Genomic DNA, 22,348 nt, shown 5'->3' on the forward strand with positions numbered 1-22,348 from the left:
CTTGTGAAAGCCCCTTCGTGAAGGGTCCTATGTGGTGACGCTGAGGGGAATAGGAGCCGTGCACAGTGGGCCAACTCATCAGGAGAGGTGCCGGGTCTACACAGATGCCCAGAGTCCCTCCAAATCCCTCTATGATGACCTGGCAGTCATACAGGCCTTCTGCAGCATGGGACTGCTGCACAGAAAGACAGTGTGTGTGCGCACTAGCGCGAGCGCGTGCATGTGTGGTGTGTATGTGAGAGTAAGTGAAAAAGAAAGACACTATACAGAGAGGGAGTTTATGTGTTTGCACACACACAGTGTAAAAGAGGAAGAAAAAAGAAAAGAGAGATGAGATGGTCTGCGTGCATACTGTATGTGAGCGCATATGACATCACCTTCTTCCCTTCTCCCAGCTTCCCTTCTCTCCTGTCAATCACCACTCACTTCTAATAATACAGAGTCAAGAGGCAGATAAATGTACAGCTACCTTCCACATTGGTAATGGAAAAGCTGATCCAGGAATCTGCATAACAAAGCTACTGGAGACTGACAAGGCAACCAGAGAAGGCTCTTTTTCTTTGACCACAATCTCACTGTGTGTGTGTGTGTGTGTGTGTGTGTGTGTGTGTGTGTGTGTGTGTGTGTGTGTGTGTGTGTGTGTGTGTGTGTGTGTGTGTGTGTGTGTGTGTGTGTGTGTGTGCGTGCGTGCGTGCGTGCGTGTGTGTGTGCGTGCTTCCAAACTTCTCTCTCTCTCTCGTTCAAAGTTCCCTCGTTCCTGAGGACTCCTGGCTCTCACTCTCCACATTTCCTCCAAGCTTAAAGAGCTTCCACAGCCGTTCTCAGTGTCAGGGTCTTCCCCTCACTCAGAGAAAACATGACATCTTGGAGAGGGTGGAGGTGGAGGTGGGTGTGTGTGTGGGGGGGTGGAGTTGTGGTTGAGAGTATTACATCAGTGCTGAGGAGTGATCCCAAAACAAACATCAATAAAGCCCAATTAAATGCTACCACCTGGTGGCGTGCCTTCCTCGGCTGATCCAGAGACCCAGGCTGATCCTGAGCTCCGGCTTTCACCTCCAGGAGAAGAGGAGCCCTGGAGGTATGAAGCTCTCTCTCTCTCTGTCTTAGAACAAGTTGTCCATCTACTGTGCACGCGCACACACGCACACACACACACACACACACACACACACACACACACACACACACACACACACACACACACACACACACACACACACACACACACACACACACACACACACACACACACACACACACACACACACACACACACACACACACACACACTCTCTCTCTCTCTCTCTCTGGTCCCACATATCCCACTCGTCTTTTTTACCACCCTGCACATTTTCATCACTGCGAAACCTTTTAACCACATAAACCCATTTTGAAAATGTGTTGAGAAATAATATTTTAAATTGTCAAAATAATAAGAAAATTGCCCAAAATAGGGATGCCAGAAGGGCTAAAGTGGTTAAGACTGAAACAGTGAGCCTCATCCTCGGCCAACATGTGTGAAACATTAGAACAAGAGGATACAGAGATCATGTTATTAAATTACTGACTTAGAATCTTTACCGCATCCCATTCTTACCTAGTCTACCTGTCTAACACGCACGTGCGCGCGCGCACACACACACACACACACACACACGCACACGCACACGCACACGCACACACACACACACACACACACACACACACACACACACACACACACACACACTACACTACACTCTCTTTGTCTCTGTCAAACCAGTTGATCATCATTCTTCCAGTAAACTGTCAGACTGGGTTAATTACATTTTGACTGAAGCCACTGTCAGGTCAGGACAGGGTCAAATATGAGCCACGCAGAACTGACAACACCGGTCCCATTATCATCTACAAGGTCAGCTGACAGCCAAACAAACAGCCAACTGTTCGAGAAGCACTTCCAACCTGCCAAGGGTGTCGGAAGTGTCAAGATGCTGAAGGTAAACGAGGGGAATAAGGCAGAAGCCAAGCAGAAGTAATCCGGTTAAAGCCAGCAGAGCAGAAACATCTCTAAAAAAAAGAAAGAAAGAAACAAATCAACAAATCCTTGCATGTTTGCCCATGTATGAATAACATGTAGGCAAGATAAGGTGCCCCGCCTCATAGTTTCACTGGACGACGTGTGCTTGTTCCATCAAAGGCATGCTGAAAGCGGGGGGTGGGGGGGGAATACAGTGCTTTGCTTTTAGTGCGTCAAGGAGACTGTGAGAAGTTGTCGGTGTATTTTTTATTTTATTTTTGGCACTGCTTCTGGGTGAAAGAAAAGCCATGGGAGGGCATTGATCTGGAAGGCTCTCTGGAGATGAGAAACATCTAGTGATTGTCAGAAAGAAAAATAACATCCGTTTGACATCTGAATCCACTATATGAGTGAGGCAGGGCAGAAGAAAGGGACCCAGAGATCAAACAGGCAGCTAGCAGTCTCTTATTAGGAGCAGAGAGAGCACAGGGAAAAGGGCTCTGCCAACACGCACACATGTGCATGCACGTATGTATTTATGTATGAATGCATGCCCCAGTGTATGCAAGTATCTACACACACCCTTCTGACACATGCTTAAAACACATACACTTCCAACACACACACGCGCAAACACACACACACACACACACACACACACACACACGCACACGCACACACATACGTATGCGCGCAGGCACACAATATGGCCTTCTGTGCTTTGTGGTTGTCTATGTGGCCAACTATTCTTTGTACCGCGGAGGCAGTCTGCAGCCTGGAGAAGAAGTCAGGAGAAGTCAAAACCATCTGCAGCTCTTTGACATGTTTAAGTCCAAACTAATGGGAGGAAATCGATTCCCAAGCTAGTGCTTTAACAGAGGTAGTTCCTGCTTTAACAGGCACATTGACCGCAAGGTGTGAGGGAGAGGGCAGAGGGCAGAGCGTAGTGTGTGTGTGTGTTTGAGAGACAGAGAGCATGCATACATGTGTCAAAGTGTAAGGCACGTGTATGTCTCTCTATATGTGTAAGTGTGTGTGCGCGCGTGCGTGTGTGCAAATCTCCCAGATGTAGGCTGCAAAGACAGACACACACACATGCACACGCACACGCACACACACACACACACACACACACACACACACAACTCTGGAGAGAATTCCCTCCACTGCACCTCCGAAGCCTTAATGTTTGCCTTCGTTCCTCTCGTTCTGCAACCTGCGCGGGCCTATAAATCTTTCCTGACGCCCCGCTGGCTCCACACTGGAATTCCTCTTCCTCTCCCGTCTTTGTCCCGTCCTGCGATCCTCACTTCATCACTCGTCCCTCCTGTGTTTTCCTCGTTACTCGGTCCTCAACGGGACGACCTGATCTTCTCCTATCTTCCCAGCCAACCTCCCTTGTCCTGCTCCCCCGCATCTCTTCCTCACCCTCATCCCGCTTTCCTCTCTAGCGTCTCTCTTCTTTTTACCTGTGGTTTTCCTCCTCCATCCTCCTCTCCATCCATCATTCATCTATATTCCAGCCTTTCTCCATTCTTCTCCCTGCCCCGGCTCCATTCTCTTGCACTCTACCAGCTTCTCAGTTGGAATCACTACACCACTCTCTCTCTCCATTCCTCTCACCTCATCAACTGTACTACCACACCATCACCTCTTTCATGCTCATCTCCTCCTCTCAGACGACACAGTCCCTCTTCCCTTCTTCTGACATTATCTTCTCTATTCATCCACCCATCCCTCCTTCACCCCCTCCTTTCTCTTTCTCTCTCTCTCTCTCTGGGACATTCCCAGTGAGTCATCCCTGTTAGAACAGGATCAGTGCAATAGTAACATACTTTTGTTTGGTCCTACGGCACCATGTTATTTTCCTCTCCCCCGTTTCAACCTCTTTGAGAAGTTGTTACAGCGATTCCTTCCCCGATGACTCTGTTTTTCTGTTTTCCCCTGAACCACTGAAAGACCGGGGCTCATCCATCACTTTAAAAACCTTCTTCTGATGCTCTGCCCGCAAGATGCTGCTCCATCCTCTGGTGCATAAAGCATGCTGTACCGGCACTGACACCGCACGCACGCACGCACGTACACGTGCACGTGCACACATGCGCACACACACATAGATGAATGCATACATATGCACACAATTTATTGCACTGCTACATACAGACACACACACGGATGAATGTTCACATATGGGCACAAATTATTATACTGTTACATCACTGGTACATACTGTGTAAATAAAAAAACACAGATGAAATTCCCCCAAGTAGTCCGTTACAGATGGGTCTTCCCCAAGACCGGCTGCATGATGTTTGGTGGGCGAAGCCAACATCTCAGTGGTCCAGGCCACGGCGTTGACTGCTTCCTGCCATAGTGACACACTCATGATGATGGGCTTAAACCAAAACTCCCATTTCCACACATGGAGCACTGCCATCTCGTCCTAGGCCCAAGCCAGCTGCCACAACCGCTTGAATAATCAACATAAACAACGCGCAAAAACTAGGCACGGTACTAGCCAGGGGCTGCACGACAAGCCGAGTGGGACAAGGACACATATTGCAATTAAAATTTTAAGCATTTTGTGGTCACTCTTATCCAAAGAGACTTGCATTGTTTAAGGTTTGAGTCAGAGCTATGAGCATCTGTCAGAGACAACAGGTCGAGGATTTAGAGTGCCAGGAGTACAAGGAGATGATACAAGGAAACTGATATGTATCAGTAGATGGAACGCAGAAAGCTATGCAAAATGTTGCAACAAAGAAACGTTTGTGTCGTGTTCTGTCTTTATCTTGTGTGCATGTTGGAGACTTTGTATTCTGTTGAAGCTACTGTGCAGCAAGGTCGGGATTGATTACAACAAGCCTTATGGTATTAGAATACAGGGGAGGATTAACCCTTCGTGGTGCCCGGTGCTACGACCCGTTTCAGTGCAATCATTAAACAAGACCAAGAGTAATTTGTATATTAACATCTATTGATTCATCTCACCAGTATTCATTAAAAATATTGTAAGGGCACAGTAGAATTTCCATTACAATTGCCAGTGGTGTAAAGTAACTAAGTAGATGTACTCAAGTACTGTACTTAAGTACAATTTTGAGGTATTTTTACTTTACTGGAGTATTTCCAATTTTCATTGAAAATAGCCGGTCTACAAGCTATCGCAACGCATTGCTATTTTCAAAAGATTTATACAATTGAAAACATTGTGAAATGGGACATTCTGCATAATGAGGACTTTCTACTTTTGGTACTTTGGTAATTTTGACACGAATACTTTTGTACGTTTACTCAAGTACATTTTGAATTCCGGACTTTTACATGTAACAGAGTATTTTAGTTTAGTTTATTTATTTGATATGGACATCACAATTACATTGGACGAAACCAGATGCATTGTTTACAATGTATATAGCACGAGAGCTAATTTTCAAAACCTGTCCACAGGAAGCTTTTCTAAAAATAGAGTAACACCAATCTAAAACCCAATCAGGTACCAGAAAATAATATATATATACTAATAATTAACATTGTTTCTACATTGCAGCATTGACACTTTTACTTAAGTAAAACGTAGTACCTTTTCCACCACTGACAAGTGCAAGGTCAGAGTAAGTGCCATCACCACACATCAGGTCAAGGAGTTAAGAGTGCTGAGAGAACAAGGGTATGTTACAAAGTAACGGAGAGACATAACCACCTTTGTGCATCGACACATACAGCGTCACATCAACAAATGTTTTGGCGCTGGATTAAAAGAACTGTGAGAGAGTAGGGAGTGTGACATTGCCAGCAGATTTTCAAAATGTGTGTTAACAAGGGGGATTTCTCTCCTGTGCATGGCCAGTCAAAATAAGCCTCATCTTATCACGGTTTAGAGAGGTGTCACTCACCAGTGGGCAGGCATCTGGAGCAGCTTGCCATACAGGGCCGTGCTGAAGGAGGGAATGATGGGGATAAGAGGCAGGAAACTCCCTGAACCATCCTGGCATGTCAGGCCTGCTTGGAACCCAAACACCTGGAGGGAGATGTAGAGAGAGGGACATACAGAATGAGAGAGAGAGAGAGAGACAGAGAGGTGGGGGTAGATGGAAGGCAGTGGAGTAGAGAGAGTCAAGGATAGAGAGGATGGATGGATGGATGGATGGAGATATGGGTGAGCCCAGTGGAGAGAGGAACATTGGAAGGGAGGGAGTGTGGTGGGAAGGGAGAGAGAGACAGGCAGATAGCAGAGAAAAGTGGAGAACAGACATGGCGAGTCAGAACTTTATAGCTCAAGCCTTTTCTTGGATTCACGGGAAAAAAATATGTCAGGTCTCATTGAGCGCATGGCTTCTGAAAAGAAAATATGCAAGCACATGCAGACAGCAGGGCTGTTCTCGCTACATGTTCCTCTAAACTGATCTGTCTGTCTGTCTGTCTGTCTGTCTGTCTGTCTGTCCATTTGTCTGTCAGCAGAGCTGGGGGAGATCAGTGTCTGTGCTTACAGCCTCATGGGAGTCTCCCTATATCTAATTCTTTCTCCCGCTGTGCTCCCGATTGGTAATTTCTCCCATTAATCTTCCGATTTCATGTGCAATACATGCGCAAACAACCCTGCCTGACGTGCGTCACTCGTCACTACGCTCACTCAAGCCTGCACTGCTCAGTTTAGTGCTGAAAAGTGAAAATGGATTCAACAGTTACCAAAATAAATTGTAAATTGTACATTTCTGTCCACTTGGGTGCGAGACCTTCCCCTCTCTAACCCCAATACATTCATGTATAACTGTCTCTCACACTCTCTTTCACACACACACACGCGCACGCACGCGCACACACACGCACGCGCACGCACACACACATTTATGAGTACTTTTTAAGTAAGTAATTTTACTTTCACAATAGTGTAGGGTTATGTGGGGGCAGGGGCATTGGGGGTAAGCCATTTGCTGACTCCCTAGTAAATCTCCCTCTTTTTCACAGCCTAATGTTGGCAGGTACAGTATGGGCAAGCGCAAAAACATCCCATCAGCCATGTTTACTGTACGTTCGCCTGTCGACAAGTCAGTCTCATAGTCTGGGAGATGATGTCAGCCACATGGCCTCATGCTGATCCCTTCACAGAGAATCCCTCATAAACACATGATACCACGAGAGGCTGCTGCAATACTCTCTTGATACGAGGCGAGTAATGGATCTGAAGATTAACCTATGACAGGCCTAATAGATTCCATAAGATTGTAAACATAATATGTTTACTTTAAAATATATATTATGTCATTTGCGGGGGTGGGGGGGATAAAATATATATGTTTAAAAGGGGGAAAAAAAAATATATATATATATATATATATATATATATATATATATATATATATATATATATATATATATATATATATATATATATATATATAATATATATACTGTATATATAAAATGTATAATAATAATAACCAACTCATTATCAAAATAATTGATGTTAAGGACATGTCATAAAGTGGCATACAATACATACGGTACAAATGATTTAAACACTGTTGAAGCCAAGACTACTGTTCAGTAACAGTATGATTGTAAATAGTTCCATACTGGTCTAGGGGGAGAGGTTTATAGGCCTGCTGATCTAAACATGGTGTCTCTTACTGCCCACATGTCTCTTAATCACAGTCTCATTATCCATGCTGCTGGACACATACGGTACTGTAACCTCTCTGTTTACATACTGTTAATACTGGACATGGTGGATGAAGTCCTGTTTAATATCGGTGGTATTGGATGATGGCTGGGCCCAGCTGTGACAACAGCAACTGTCCCACATGCAGCTGCTATAAGCACAGAGTAGGATTCATTCAATTGCTGTACGTGAAGGCCTATTAAGCCACTAGAATGTACAGATGGCTCAGAGCAGACAGGCCAAATATTAGACGAGGCTAAAAAGATAATTGGTTTATAATAAGACAACTGGCCTGTGGGTATAATTCTATACACCATATCGTACCTGGTAGCCCCACTTTAACAAGTGTTTATGTTTTTCACTTGTTGGTCAGAAACCATCTGAAACCAAAATTATGTTCACCTTCGAGCCAATTATTTTCTGTTCTCAGAGCCCATCCACTTAAAATTTGGTACATAAAAAAAAGAAAAGAGGAGCTGGATGGATGTAGATTGCAGAATAACTGCACGATGGGAGACTAAACTGTAGCGTCTCTCTCTGCAACCCTAGAACCAGCAAGACATTTTCTCCAGACAGGCACCCTATCTCTGACAGCCAGTGTCAGTAAAACAGACACCGAGATAAGCCTTTGCTTATCCCCATTTCAAATCACTTCCTAAATGGAGTGAATTGCGACCAGAATGACCTCCACCCCACCATGATCCCACTGCCAGAATTCAGAAGTAGAGTTAGAACCTTGGCGGATGTGGATGCTGATTGGATGGAGTGGTCTTTGGCCACCCATTGGTTGACCGTTAACCCTGTGCTGACCCTGTGATAAGGACTGCCAGTGTACCTGGCAAACATCCTGGCCTTAGAAAAACACATCCAAGCCATACCAGACCTGACCAGGCCACCCCACATCATACCAGGATAGAGTATCTGTTTCTCACCTAAATGTTGGAGGAACACTACTGGCCACGGCCTCCTTTAACAGCTCTGGGTGCATTACAACAGTTATTTTGAATCCTGTAGTTCAACTATAAATCAGCCTTTAGAGTGGATTAAAAGACGAGCAGCAGGCAGTCTATGTGGCAATAGTATTTTGAAACAATAATATTAATATCTTAATCTAAGTTTTATGTACTACATACTGTAGTCAATAATAAGTATAAGTAATAAGTATGAAAAGCATTGATGTCATTGCCATTCAAAACTAATCCTCAATCAAATCCAATCAGGGTGAAAATCTTGCTATGGTCTCTAATGTATACATCCACCCACCCACCCACCCACACACACACACACACACACACACACACACACACACACACACACACACAGATCTGCAATTTTTGAAAAATCATGAAAATTTGTGCTAATCTTAAAATATATATATATGTTTTTAAGCGAACATTTGTAACTCAAATCTTTGCTTCTGGCGATCACTGTAACAAAATATTTTACAAATGTTTGCTTAAAAAATATATATATTCAAAGATTTGCACACATTTTCACGAATTAAAAAGAAATCTGTACTGTTAATACAGTACTGTAGGTACTAGGTGAAATCCATAAACTCAGACCAGCGCTTGACCGGTGCTCTCGTAGAAACAGACTGCTGGGTTGTTTATGGCCAGATGAACAGGGTCATTAAAAGGGTCATTATAGGGTAATTCCAGACCTGGGTTGCAAGTGTGGCCATGCAGCTGACCTGATGACCTCAGGAGTGGCCATGCGAACTGGTAGAGGAGTATTATGTGTGTCTCAACTCAAGGGGCACTTAGAATACAGTATAAAGACGGCCATTATATGGATATAAAGAAAAATAACAAAAGAGATAAGCGAATCTGAGGACCCCCTCGAAAAAGGGGCGTATCCTCCAGTGAAATTTCAAATAAACCTTATCCTATGTATATTTGTATGTATGTTTGTTCATTAACCACTTAAACCCTATACACTTTGTTGACCGGGCTCCCACAGGTGTAATCTCTTCATCGAAAATAGCCAATCTAGAGTTATGAGCGAATGTTCGCCTATTTTCAATGTATGCTCGCCTCTAATGTCATGGCCAGAATAGGAATGCTATGGTTCTCTACTTGCTTTCTGTACCTGCATCTTTAATGAGAGGTGTGAACCACACCAACAGACCATATTCCTCACCACAGACATCACTTTGCAGAGGATAGTAAGAACATTTCACTACAAAGTGGAACAGCATATTACAAGGTGGATAGCATCTTCCACTGACCTTGAGGTAGCAATGTGCGTAGCAGTGGTGCAGCAGGTTATCAGAGGGCTGGCTCAGACTGCTAACTGTGCTGACCAGCTCCTGAGCGTACATAGGCACTGAGTGCTCTAAGTTCACTCTCTCCACCTGGAACTGCAGGGCTGGCAGCGGGCGCACAGGCTGGAACGGCGGCACACTGACCGGCCCTGGCGGAGCCTGGGAGGTAAGAATAATGGAAAACAATAATAACATTAGCAAAGAGAAATGAAGCATTCTGGGAAAGATGAGGCGAGGAAGGAAAAGAAAAGTGATAATTAATGATGAAGTGATGCAATATTTTACCTGCCTATATTTCCTATCATTCTAACTCATATGAGGAGTGTATTTATTTATTTTACAAATTGAGCAAACGTGTATTTTAAAGGTGCAGAGGACATTACCTTCTGTCCCATGATAACAGGCATGAGTGCATGCAGCAGGTTGAATTCTGCCATGGAGACTGTGACGCAGACCTTGAGCAGAGTGACACAGGTGAGTCTGGTTGGGATGAATTCCTCCAGGCTAGATATCTCCTCAGGAGTGGCTGGACCTCGGCTCTCCTCAACCACTTCTAAAATACAAACAATTTGCAATTAAAATGCTATCAAGCCAAGCATGTATCCTACACCATGTTATCCGAAGTAAACTGGAGGAGTGAAGAGTGAGGGAGAGGTGATGAACATCTGGAGTAGAGTGGTTAAAGATTGATTTCATGGGGAAAATATTCAGTAATAAAGTACTGCCATCTGACTTGTACAGAGTCCCATCCACTGAACTGGCACTTTAAGACAATAACAAAGCTTTTCCATCACATTGTAATAACATCGTTCAGTAAAATGCTTTGAGCGACTGGTGAGAGATTACATCTACAGCTCCACGCTACCTGCCTCACTGGCAATTTGCATACCATCAAAACAGATCCACCGACAATGCAATTGCCATGGCTCTTCACATCGTCCTCTTGCACATGGATGATAAGAAGCTTAAGGACTACAGCTCGGCATTCAACACCATAGTCCCAGCCAGACTTGACATAAAGATCAGAGACCTCGAGCAGCATGTGCGACTGGATGTTAGACTTCCTGATGAACAGCCGCCAGGTGGTGAGAATGGGCAACATCACATCTGACCCTCAACACAGGTGCCCCTCAGGGATGCGCGTTGAGCCCTCTCCTTTATTCCCTCAACGTCAACAAGACCAGGAGCTGATCGTGGACTCCGGGAAGCCGAGGATAGAGCACAGCCCTACTGTATTATCATCGATGGTGTTGCAGTTGAAAGGGTCAGGGATCTCAAGTTCCTCTGCGTACATATCGAGGAGGAGTTCAAGTGGGGCACACACACCACGCATGTGAGGGAAAAGGCTCTATACTGATTCTGTCGCCTGAAGAAGTTCGGAGTGGGCCCCTGCATCATCAGATTTCAGAACAGTTTCCACACGGCGACTATTGAACAAGGCCTGCCCTGAACTCTGCCTGTCACCAGGCTGGCCTGCCACACTGGATCACTTTCTTTTAAGACATTTAGCTTTTCCTTATGCTGGATTTGTTCCCTATGCAGACCATTTTCCTATGTGGATTTTACGTGGATTTTATGTGGGTTTTTTTGTTTCGTTTTTTACACCTGTAAACAACAATTCAGATTCTGACAGTGTATCAAAGTGTGTCACAGTTTTGGCATATTCATTAGTAGTTAATTTGCAGTGACTGGCTGCTGGTACGTTGGTATTTTCGCCTATCATGTAAAAATCATCAAGCAAATGTTTCCATCAATGTGCAAACAACCAATCAACCAATGAGCAAACAGAAGTGCAGATGTTAAGTAAGAGTCAATGTGGAGGAGGTCAGCACTAATCAGTGAGGAGTGACCAGAGCTCTGCTAAACCATGAAAACACGCCTGAGGTGGACCAAAACCCAGACCTCAGTTACTGAAAGATCTTGGATGCAGGCCCAGGACCCAGGCTCCTTCTCAGGTCAGCAAAGGTTCTGCTGGACTAAGTTCCCAGCTCCGAGGTGGGCTCAGAACCTGATCCGAGAGCCTCTTAGTTCTTTGGCCCGGCGCCGCAGCCTGCATCAGGTTCCTCTGGCACTGCCGTGTCCAATCCAATCACATGCCAGGGATCGACCATATATCCTCAGTCAACACTCGCACTCAGCGGACCCAAACGTTTGCAGCTCGCATGAAATAGGTTAGGCGTGTGCATAGGCATACAAAACGAGCAAACACACGCACGGACGCACGCACACGCACACACACACACACACACACACACACACACACACACACACATGTGCATGCACATGTGTGTGCACGCACGCAGACACACTCTCACACACACACAGCAACTTCGGTCCAAAAACGCCCTGTGTTTTCCTGTTCCATTTAACAGATCCAACTGTGAAATTCCAGTTGCTTTTTTTTTTCTTATATTGTTCTTGAGCAACATACCAAAGAAGAAAAAACAACCAAGCATGCTGTAAGTAATTTGCTAGTTGGAACCTCCTTCTCTAAATAGGGCAAGATCTTATAAAACTCAGAGTCGTCAGCCAATTTGGCTGCCTTTCCACAGCTCGTTTTGGGGAGGAAAGTCATTCTTCCTGAGCTCTTGGCGAGTGGGTGGATGAAGAGGAGGAGTAGGGCACAGCAGAGCAGCACTAGAAAGATAGTCATGTCTTTGACCTCCTGATCCCTGCTCCTCTCATGGCGGACATACACACTCTCTATTGAGAGAATCCTTGAAGCCAAGGCTGAAACAGAATAGCAGCTGTCACCCAAATCACTTACAGACCAGACAAGACTTGGGAAGGGTTTCCCCCAAAACACCAAGATCATCTTTGTCCCTTTGACTTCACAGTGACACTGACATTATTTATTTAGAATTTTGTCACACAAAAGGTATATATTAAATAGAACAGATCAGAACAGAGCACATACCGGTACTTAAAAGTTACATTTGTAGCAACCATTGGTATCAATCAACTATTACTTATACCAGTGTGTATATCCCTTACATATTACACACAAAAACATCATTCTTCATATTCATCTATGAAGTATTGTTGTAAGCATTTCGGTATCAGACAATGTTTTTCTAAACTATGGGTCATCTGTATCCCTGCATTCCCACTTAATAAATAATGAATGATACTAACTCCTCTCTGTGACTTTATCACACCCTCTAGAACACCTACCACACTGAAAAATGTGCCTCTTCTTATCTTTTTTCCTCTTATCATCTCTTCTCAATTTCCCAACTCCCCCCTGCAGTGTCGACTATACTGACCTTTCTCCAGTTATGCCCCTAGAGAGAGCAGACTCATATAGAAACAGGAAGAACGCGCCGACCTGACTTGCTTTAGTCAAAAGCTCTCCAGTAATTACCCCCATCATCTATTATCTATCACAGATGCTGAAACAAGCAAAACCTACGGATGTTATGGTTTCGCAAAAATTAGACTTATTGCTACAGATATTACACATGCACGCATTCCAGCATACAGCTTTCACAACATCCCCGGGATGAGCTCATCAATAGCTGCACGGGCCCGACCGCTAACAAAAGGTGTTTGGCTTAACCTCCCTAGTGTGGTCCGACGGGTCACTGCTTTCATCTACAGCTCTGTGTTGAAAGATGGGGTTGTGCAAGGAAATAACAATGTGGTGAGCATGCAGAAAAGTGTGAGGCATTGTGTGAATCGTTTCATATCCTCTGGGCATGACATTAGGTGCAGTGTGCAATAACAGAATACAATAGCATTGACTTGCATTGACAGATTAGAATAGAGTAGTAAAATAAAGTACAAAAAAACCAAATTGGGAAAAAAATAAACACCTACAGATGTAAAAAGATCATAGAGGTCCTTAGACATCTACTCTGGAATAAAATTATCGCTAAACAGGGAAACATAATCCAGTCCAGAATACCTATAGATTATTATGAGTGAGTATTGTGTCTGACCTGTCTGGGGTTTGCAGTAAGGCTCATACTCGTGGTCCATGGCACAGGTGACCATCTTAAGGATGCGGTGGACGGCACTGGCCTGTAGCCTGACATCCAGAGGTCCCACCACCAGCCTCTTAATGGAGGTCTCCTGAACCAGGGGCACGGACTCCTCCTTATTCACCACAGAGAAGTCCTGAGAGCCTACACACACTGAGAAACACACACATGTATGCACTATTGCACTATACCAAAAGACCACACACGGCACAGACAAAATTGTGCGTACAGACACGTTATATGCACACAGAGACACACAACCTCCCTTTCCAAGAGGAGAAATTCGTCACACTTTTTTCTTTTGGATCCATTATTGGGAATCTGTTCTTTTCTCAAGTCACACTGGTGGCCCTTTTTCAAAACTCTCAAGAGCACGCCCAGTCTCTCTCTCTATTTAACAGTTTTACACTTTCACGAGCCAGAATATCACTCGGTTCTCTGATCTGATATTAGCGACTTGAGAGGCTGTCGGCAATCAAAAAGAAGAAAAAAGAAGGGAAAGAAGCATTTGCGGGCTTCTACTACTACAAGTGTGATCCTCTCTGTTGAATTATTCCAATGGCACAAAAAAGAAAACTCCTGATAGACAATGGTGTGACAGAGCAGCATGGAGCAGTTCACATGGCCACGACCCGCCCGTAATGATGAATATTCCAAATGTCCACTTCTCTCCCACAGCTGTCCCCGCTTCATTCGTCGCAGCCCTCTTATTCCAGAGGTCGGCTGTAAAGCCATGGCTCCCCGGCAATAAAAACGGGAGAAATTAAAAATAAAAAAGTAAGGGGGGATGAATGGCGGAGAGGAGGGAGGGAAGCAGAAGGACAAAGGGTCACAAAACTTGCTTTATTCCCATTACATACATTCCAATGCCGGGCTGAACATTCTTGCAGTTCAGAAGGACCAGGCGGTTAAGTTCTCTCTCCTTTTTTCTTTGAAAGGATGGGGAAGCTCAAATTCCCATTCATTTATAGAGATTTAACCAAAAAAAAGCACAGGGCAATGTCACTTCCCTTTCCTATTTCTACCACGATTGGGCTGAGATGGATTACGGCCTAATATCAACCATATGGCTGCAGTTAAGAGTAGTCAGTGGATTGAAATGGGGTTGAAATTAGCCGGGTTTTAGATGAATTCTAAGCATCTCCATTTCTCAACGAAGAGTATAAATCTCATCTGCGGCATGACTCTTACGTGAAGTCAACGCGAGGGTGTGCAAGTGTGAACCGGGGCTGGGTTAGTGTTTCCGTTGACTCAGAGTTTATGTTCGTCCTGTGGCAACGGAGACTAATTTGTTTGCCTGACACTGGATCTAGTCCCGTCCACGAAGGAGCAGAACATACTTTGACAGTTGAGGCGCATTCCGATTGGCAAGTGTAACCCTAGACATCCCGCGGGAGAAGGGGACTGACACTTATCCTGCTGTCAGAAATGAGTTTGACAGCTGAGGACGACAGTATCAATGTTTTTTTTAATTTAGATTATTATCTGGAACTGACAGCGGGAGGAAACAATAGCCTAGTTAGAATGAGAGATAAAGAGAGGAAGAGAAAGAGAAGGGCAAGAATGAGAGAGAGACAGAAACACAGAGAGAGAGAGAGAGAGAGAGAGAGAGAGAGAGAGAGAGAGAGAGAGAGAGAGAGAGAGAGAGAGAGAGAGAGAGAGACGAGATCTTATAATATTCATCATACCTTATTCTCTAGGTCACAAAAATGTACATCGTAGCCAGAATGCCAGAGTGACAACAATGGCTGATGATGAGTAAAGGCTCCATTAGACTTGTTTCAGACAATAACCAATGTCTGTAAGGCCAGCTGATGAAGGAGAATGGGTAGCAGTAATTTAAGACAATAAACTAGTCCACAGGAAGCCATTATCACCTGGCTATATATTTACTTGACCTCTTTTGACATGGGGCCCATATAGGACTTTTACAGTACTATCATACTTTTCCACAAGGCTCAGTAAGGGGTTGCACTTCATCAGGAGTCGATGTGACTGTTTTTCAAATTAAGTGCTCAGAGTGGAAGGGACTTTTGTTTCTTTGATTCTGCACTTGAGAATGTCAATTGAGGGATTGTCTTTTCTCACCGCCACCGTCACACTTAAAGACAGACAGCAGCTCTCTAGCAGCTTTGAAATAAAACACTCAACAATCAGGCCTTAAAGCGCCAAGACATTCGTGGGCCAAATACAACATTTCAACTAAGTCAAATTGAAGGGGGTACTCTTGATCTCTTAATGGGAACTTCAGATCTTTCAGACTTGAATAAACATACTTGAGTGCCGCGGCCCAGGAATGAGGAATCCTGCCCGTCTAAAGGCTTCTCCCAGGAAGAGTGACACCTAATTAGCCGAGAGGAGGCCTATTCACTTTCTCAAGCGCTTACAGGTAGAGAGACAGAGGGGAAACAGTGTATCAACAAGCAACACAGAGAAAAGAAACTCAAATATGTGTCAGTGCAGACTAAACAGTCCTGACAGCTGCCCTGCAGGTAAGTTTGGGGTGAGAGCAAGGACACGGGGGGTCAAGGACCAGGTGGTTGCGTCTCAAACAAGACAAACTTTCTTTTAGTCTCCAGGGGGCTTGTTTGACAGAGGAGAGTGGAGAGGGGGAGCGAGGGACAGAACAAGATGGCGAGAGAGAAAAGGAGAGAAGAAGAAGACAGATAGGTAGAAATAGAAAGAACATGAGAGAGGAAAAAGAGAACATGACAGATAAGGTGGCGAGGTGAGCAAACAAGCCCTGTGAGGAGGAATGAATTGGACAATACCTTTGCCGCTGCTGTTCTCCATTGTGTAGAGGTAATCCATGTAGAAGGCACCAAAACGCTGCATGCCTGCTATCTCTGTGTAGGTCTCCTGTCAAACAAAAGCATGGCCAGGTAAACATGGCTGCAGGGCAGCAAACAAGGCGATGGCCTTTAAGAGAGGCAATGCCTGGGGTCACAGCGGCTACGAGAGGGGTCAAATCAGAGCCAAAGAGGTGTGTTTTACCGAGGAGATCACTTGCTAAGTAAGAACGTACGTAGTGTTATCAGCTAGAATATTTTGAACCTTTTACAAGGCAGAGGCAGGAGCGTTGTTATTGTGGATGGAGTTTGAAGGAGACAGGCTCTCCCAGGTGGGACTAGTGCAGATCAGATGTTTCATAATAATTAGGCTTCATTCACTATATATTCCGTCTTAAACAATTTTTATTTCCAATGTTTGTGCAAGCTAAATTATGCCGGGTTACGCTACTATTACCTGCCATGGAGGCTAATATTACATTCCACATTTTCTAGATGTATTCTAAACTACTCGGTAATTAGACAAGCCCCTGACAGTTTTTCAGTGAAGAACTATTTGAGAGACCTTTTACTTTAACCACTTAAACCCTATATACGTGTTTTTACTCCGAATAGTGAAAATAGACCATCTAGCAGAGCTTGTATTCCCCAGCTATTTTCTAATTGTTTAAAAACACTCCCAAAACAGGGACACCAGGTTGAAAGTGGCTAATGACATAACTATCATTTTTCCATCCCGAGAGACAAATAAAAAATGACCCATCCCTGGAGAGTATTCAAAGGTTATCACCAGCCTATTCCCCTCCGGTAGGTAATAATGCTTCTATTGCGCAGCAAACCACTGACAACAAGAGGAGAGAGAGATCAACAACTCCTTGTGCCTCTCCACTAAGTCTTTGCATAGGCATTTCAATAGAGCCTTATCAGAAAGGGCGGGTTAATGAGTAATATTTATTAGTGGACCTCTAATGGCACTTGGCATGCTTTTGGATCAAAGCCACAGGCTAGCTTCAAGAGCGCTAATGAATGAACACAAACACCTGTGACTCCTTAAACTTCCATGGATAAATAATGTGATGGATGGATGGGCGTCCAAACAGTTGCTTCACTGAGGGTCATGAATAATGCCCCAGCAAAGTCAACGCTAGAGCTGCGACGGCTGATGAAGAGGCCCATCTAGGCTTATCAGTGATAATGGCTTTAACACTACTATGTATAGATACTGGAGACATTCCTCTGCTGCCACCAGAAACAGTAGAAAGACAGCAGAGTTACTGAAATGCCATGTACCTTATTGATTGTGATTTCAGGCCAGAAATGAAATTCTTTGGACATTTTGTTAATTTAGGGAACATTAGACATTATTAATTATATTAATGAATCAATTATAATAATAATAATAATAATAATAATAATAAACTTTATTTGTATAGCACCTTTCATGACATGAAATGCATCTCAAAGTGCTTTACAGAGCAAGAATACAATTACAGTTACAACCAATTTAACAAAAAAGCAAACCTTATGCATTTGCATAAGGTCTTTCTGTAGTAGCTATAAGAATCTGGTATGGGGTGATTGTCTAGCTATTACAGATGGGCAGCAAGACCCCTTTGATCCTAACAGCTTAGCAGCTAAATATGTTAGACTGACTCTGGACTGCTATAGGAGTTCAGCAAGAAAACAACTTCCCAATAAGCATCAGATTCAGTTTCAGAGGATTTTAGAGCTAAGATAATGTTGGAAAATAGGTTGCAGGGTTTTTGAATAATGCAGTCAGATAATCAGTGGTTGTACTCATAGCATAAACCCTAAAGCCTTATTCAGACCAAAGATTTGCAACGAGACAAAACAGTTTTACCTCTCTCTCACACACACGCATATTATGTTCAAGAAAAACTTTATGTAATTAAACAAATAGAAAGGAAAGGTTGTGGGCTCTCTCTCTCTATTCTGGTTCATGTCTCCCCTTCCTCTCTCTATATAGGTAAATATACACGTAAACACATGCACACACAGTCTAGTGATGTGCAGGTCATTCTTTCCCTTTTCTTTTTAAGAGAGAGTCGGAGAGAGAAAACGGAGATTGTATTAGAGTGTCCGCCCTGAGAGCACGAGGTCCGGGTTCAATCCCCTGGCCGGGTCATTCCAAAGAGTATAAATATGGGACCCAATGCCTCCGTGCTTGGTACTCAGTATCAAGGGTTGGATTGGGAGTAAGTCCTGGCGACATACTAGCGTCTTGTTCAGGGGGTGTACTTGTACATCATGGCTGGGGGACGTACTTGTACACCAAGCCGCCTCACACAACAGAAACAGGCGATAGGCTCCTGCTCTATGGGCCACATGGCATTGCATATTGACTTATTGTACAATAACGTGGGTTCCCAAGGCTACTTACTTATACTTATACAGCCTAATATAATGGTCAATGTGCTATGGAAATGGTAAACGATCTCCGCTCGTTGCCTTGAAATTTTAGAATGTCGCAAACCAGTTATTTGGATTCTGTTGGTGGTTACAAGTTTCAATTTGTCTCGTCGCAAATCTTTGGTCTAAAGTACTGTAGGTGCAAGAGATTTTGTGAGATTGCATTTAGAAAATAACTAGAGGAATGATGCAGTTCTTTATTAACCAATCAAGCCTTATTGTATACTTCACCTATTCAGAAATAGCTGATCTACAAGCTAACAATGCATCGCGACAAGTTGTGACCTTGTAGGTGAGGTTTTATTTTTAAATTCCCCAATATAGGGACACTAGGGTTAATGTGGTTAACATCAGGATAATGAATGTACTAATTTGTTCCATTAAGGGAAACGCCATTCCTTTTATCCCTTCAATATGTCCCCTGTCTATCAATCTTGCAGTAATCAGACAGAGCAGTGGCTTGGCTGCTAGCTGTTGCCTCTGTGTGAACAGGTGTCCAGACGAGGAGCACTGATAAGATGGGAAGCACTTTTATGCTCATTTTGATTGATTGGATGCTGTTGAGAGGAACATGTTCCAAGCTCTAAAAATAGACTGACAAATTAAACTGAAAACAGCTGAAGTCGTATAGTCCCATTTCAGCACGGTGGGATAGATATCTGGATAAAAATATGATAGAAACTTGGGTTAAACTGTTCATACTTGAATTTGTGAAGGACTGTGATATACGAATATTTAAGGCTTTAAGACATTTCAGCAACTGAGTGCTAACTATTGTTTGTATCTGCATACCATTGAGTCTGCACCCGTTGAGACTTGAGCACATTGTTTATTTTATTCTGTGTAGTAATAGTGACCTTGTGGTTGGTAGCATCCAGGATGAACTCCGCTCTGACTCCGTTGTTCTCTGGACTGCGGTAGTCAAACAGGGAATTGGTGAGATAGGTCATCCCCTTACTGCTCAGACTCTCTCCACAGCTGAAAAACACTGCATCCTGGGAGACAAACAGAGAGGCAGAGCAGAAGGACGAGATAGAAAACAAAGAGAGAGAAAAGGACAGAGGGGGAAGAAAAAAATGGGAAAGAAAAAAAAAAGAGATACTAAATAGGATAAATATACCAACAGTTCTGTTTATTAGAAAGAAAGAAAAAACAACCCTGCCCACCACCAAGGAGGTTGTGGGTTAGAATCCACAGTGGTGCATCCGGCTTTGTCGGGGCGTCTATGCGAACAAAATTGGCCCGTGTTCGGGGGAGGGAACCCGGGGACGGGGAGGATGATATTGGTCATTGCAAGTACTCCGACGGGCTGGGGAGGCACCTGTCGGCAGGGAGTGTTGGGCGGGAGGAGTAGGACGAAGGCCCTACTACGTCCTACCGGTGGGGGCTCCTCACTGGCAGGTGAGTCAGTAGGATACACAGAAATGTGTATGGGGAGGAATTAATTGGCATAACAACTAAATTGGGGAGAAAAAGGGGGTACAAAATAATTGGCTACTCTAAATTTAAATCAAAAAAAGAAAAGAAAGAAAAAAAATGTTGAGTGCTATATATATATGCTATAATGCACAGCCTCTAATTTATTAGCCCGATACTACAATTCATACGTATATGCAAACATAATCAAATGTATATTAACTGTATGGTATTGCATTACATTATACAAACGTGGGCGATGATATACAGTACTGTATATTAAAATGAAAATATACTATACAGCAAAAATTACTTCAACTGAGCCTAGAGGGCTTTGCTGTATATGAGAGGATGGCGAGACTGCTTTCGACACAGCAATTTCAATCATGTGTGTGTGGCTAACACTGTGAACATTACGGTGAATTGCAAATGGCATTTGGATCACACTCCTCCATAAACAAAGCAGACCACATCTCCGCCTCTCTCTGAAAGTGGTTGGGAGCTTTAGAGGCCGCAGGAGGGAAGATTTAGGTGAAAGTGATCTCTTTTCTGGGTCTTTTAATCTTCCTTCTTCCCTCATGAGTGTTCCTTGAGGTTTTTAGTCTGTCTTTACCTCTTCACATCGGTTCATGTTTTCCTCAAAGTCCCGGACTCCCATGATGCCTTTCAGGCAGAGTGCCCGGCAGCCCACAAAGCCAATCTGACAGTCAAAGAAAGGCTCTCCCATCATCAGCACCTGGATGAAAGAGGACAGGGAGGAGAGAGACAGAGAGAGAGACCTTTAAAACCACATATACTGGGTTTTACAGACACACTTCTCGGCAAAGGACAAGGTGGAAACTGGAAATTGTTCTTGGAGTCTTTCCCCCCCTCACCGATGAAAGGTCTCATACATTTAATAATATGGAAAGCACATTAATTTATTAAGATGAGCATTATTACACTTGGCTTAACAATGAAAGAAAATAGAACCTGAGATGAAGTGATGATGTGAGGTGGTGTAGACATTCATTATGGTAAAAACCGGATCAAAAATGTTCTACTGAAGCAAAAGTGCCAAAGGCACAGAAGCCTTTCCTCTCCAAAGAGAACACCCAGAGTGTAATATTCCTTGGTACAGTCAATACGAGCCTAATAAAACTATAATGCAGCAATAATTCACAAAAAATAATTTGACTGGATTACCTTTTTACGTGGCAGTAAAACACGGAATGTGAAATTAATGAAGATTTAAGACCCAATATATTGTTGACTTATCACACACACGCCTCTCAACCATGACCAGTTTGGGGTTGTGTTGGTTTGCGGTGTTGGTCACATTATGGCCTCATTTCATTGTGATGAAAAGTAGCAGGGGTCACATGGCTGCCACTTTCATTTTTTCTCTCAGAGTATTGGATGTGTGTGTGTGTGTGTGTGTGTGTGTGTGTGTGTGTGTGTGTGTGTGTGTGTGTGTGTGTGTGTGTGTGTGTGTGTGTGTGTGTGTGTGTGTGTGTACACGTGCACACATGGTGCATGTGGGTAGCAGCGCAAGAGGCCTGTAACCACCAGCTAGGTGTGGTTCGCCTTAACTCACCGTAGCCTTCGCCTCACCCGGCAAGACAACAGAGAGCAATCCTATAAAACTTTACGTTTCACCACACAATAATTACAAGGCCTAGTTTTCCCTGTTTTACTAGCCATCCCCTCGCCTTTCACCGCTTTCACTTTTTGGTCCCTGTTCAGACTCCTCTCTCCCCTCTTCCAGCAAAAGCATAAATTACAGAAATTGGAATTGGAAATCTCTCAGAATTCTCACATCTG

At 43.9% G+C, this 22,348-nt stretch overlaps 1 protein-coding gene across 4 annotated transcripts in view; it reads right to left on the bottom strand.

The window, feature by feature from the left end:
* The window catches only part of vps13b (vacuolar protein sorting 13 homolog B), a 449,591-nt gene that overhangs the window by 372,277 nt on the left and 54,966 nt on the right, over nt 1–22,348 (bottom strand). For all 4 annotated transcript variants that reach the window (XM_080427213.1, XM_080427214.1, XM_080427212.1 and 1 more), the window contains exons 10-16: nt 21,159–21,281; nt 19,987–20,124; nt 16,682–16,769; nt 13,869–14,063; nt 10,311–10,480; nt 9,892–10,086; nt 5,896–6,020 (exon numbers count right to left, since the gene is read on the bottom strand). In XM_080427213.1, coding sequence (XP_080283339.1) covers nt 5,896–6,020; nt 9,892–10,086; nt 10,311–10,480; nt 13,869–14,063; nt 16,682–16,769; nt 19,987–20,124; nt 21,159–21,281 — 1,034 coding nt within the window. The remainder of the gene's footprint in view (nt 1–5,895; nt 6,021–9,891; nt 10,087–10,310; nt 10,481–13,868; nt 14,064–16,681; nt 16,770–19,986; nt 20,125–21,158; nt 21,282–22,348) is intronic.

Source organism: Gymnoscopelus braueri (genome assembly GCF_963280865.1).
Source record: "Gymnoscopelus braueri genome assembly, chromosome: 4".
In the NCBI taxonomy this organism is placed as follows: Eukaryota; Metazoa; Chordata; class Actinopteri; order Myctophiformes; family Myctophidae; genus Gymnoscopelus; species Gymnoscopelus braueri.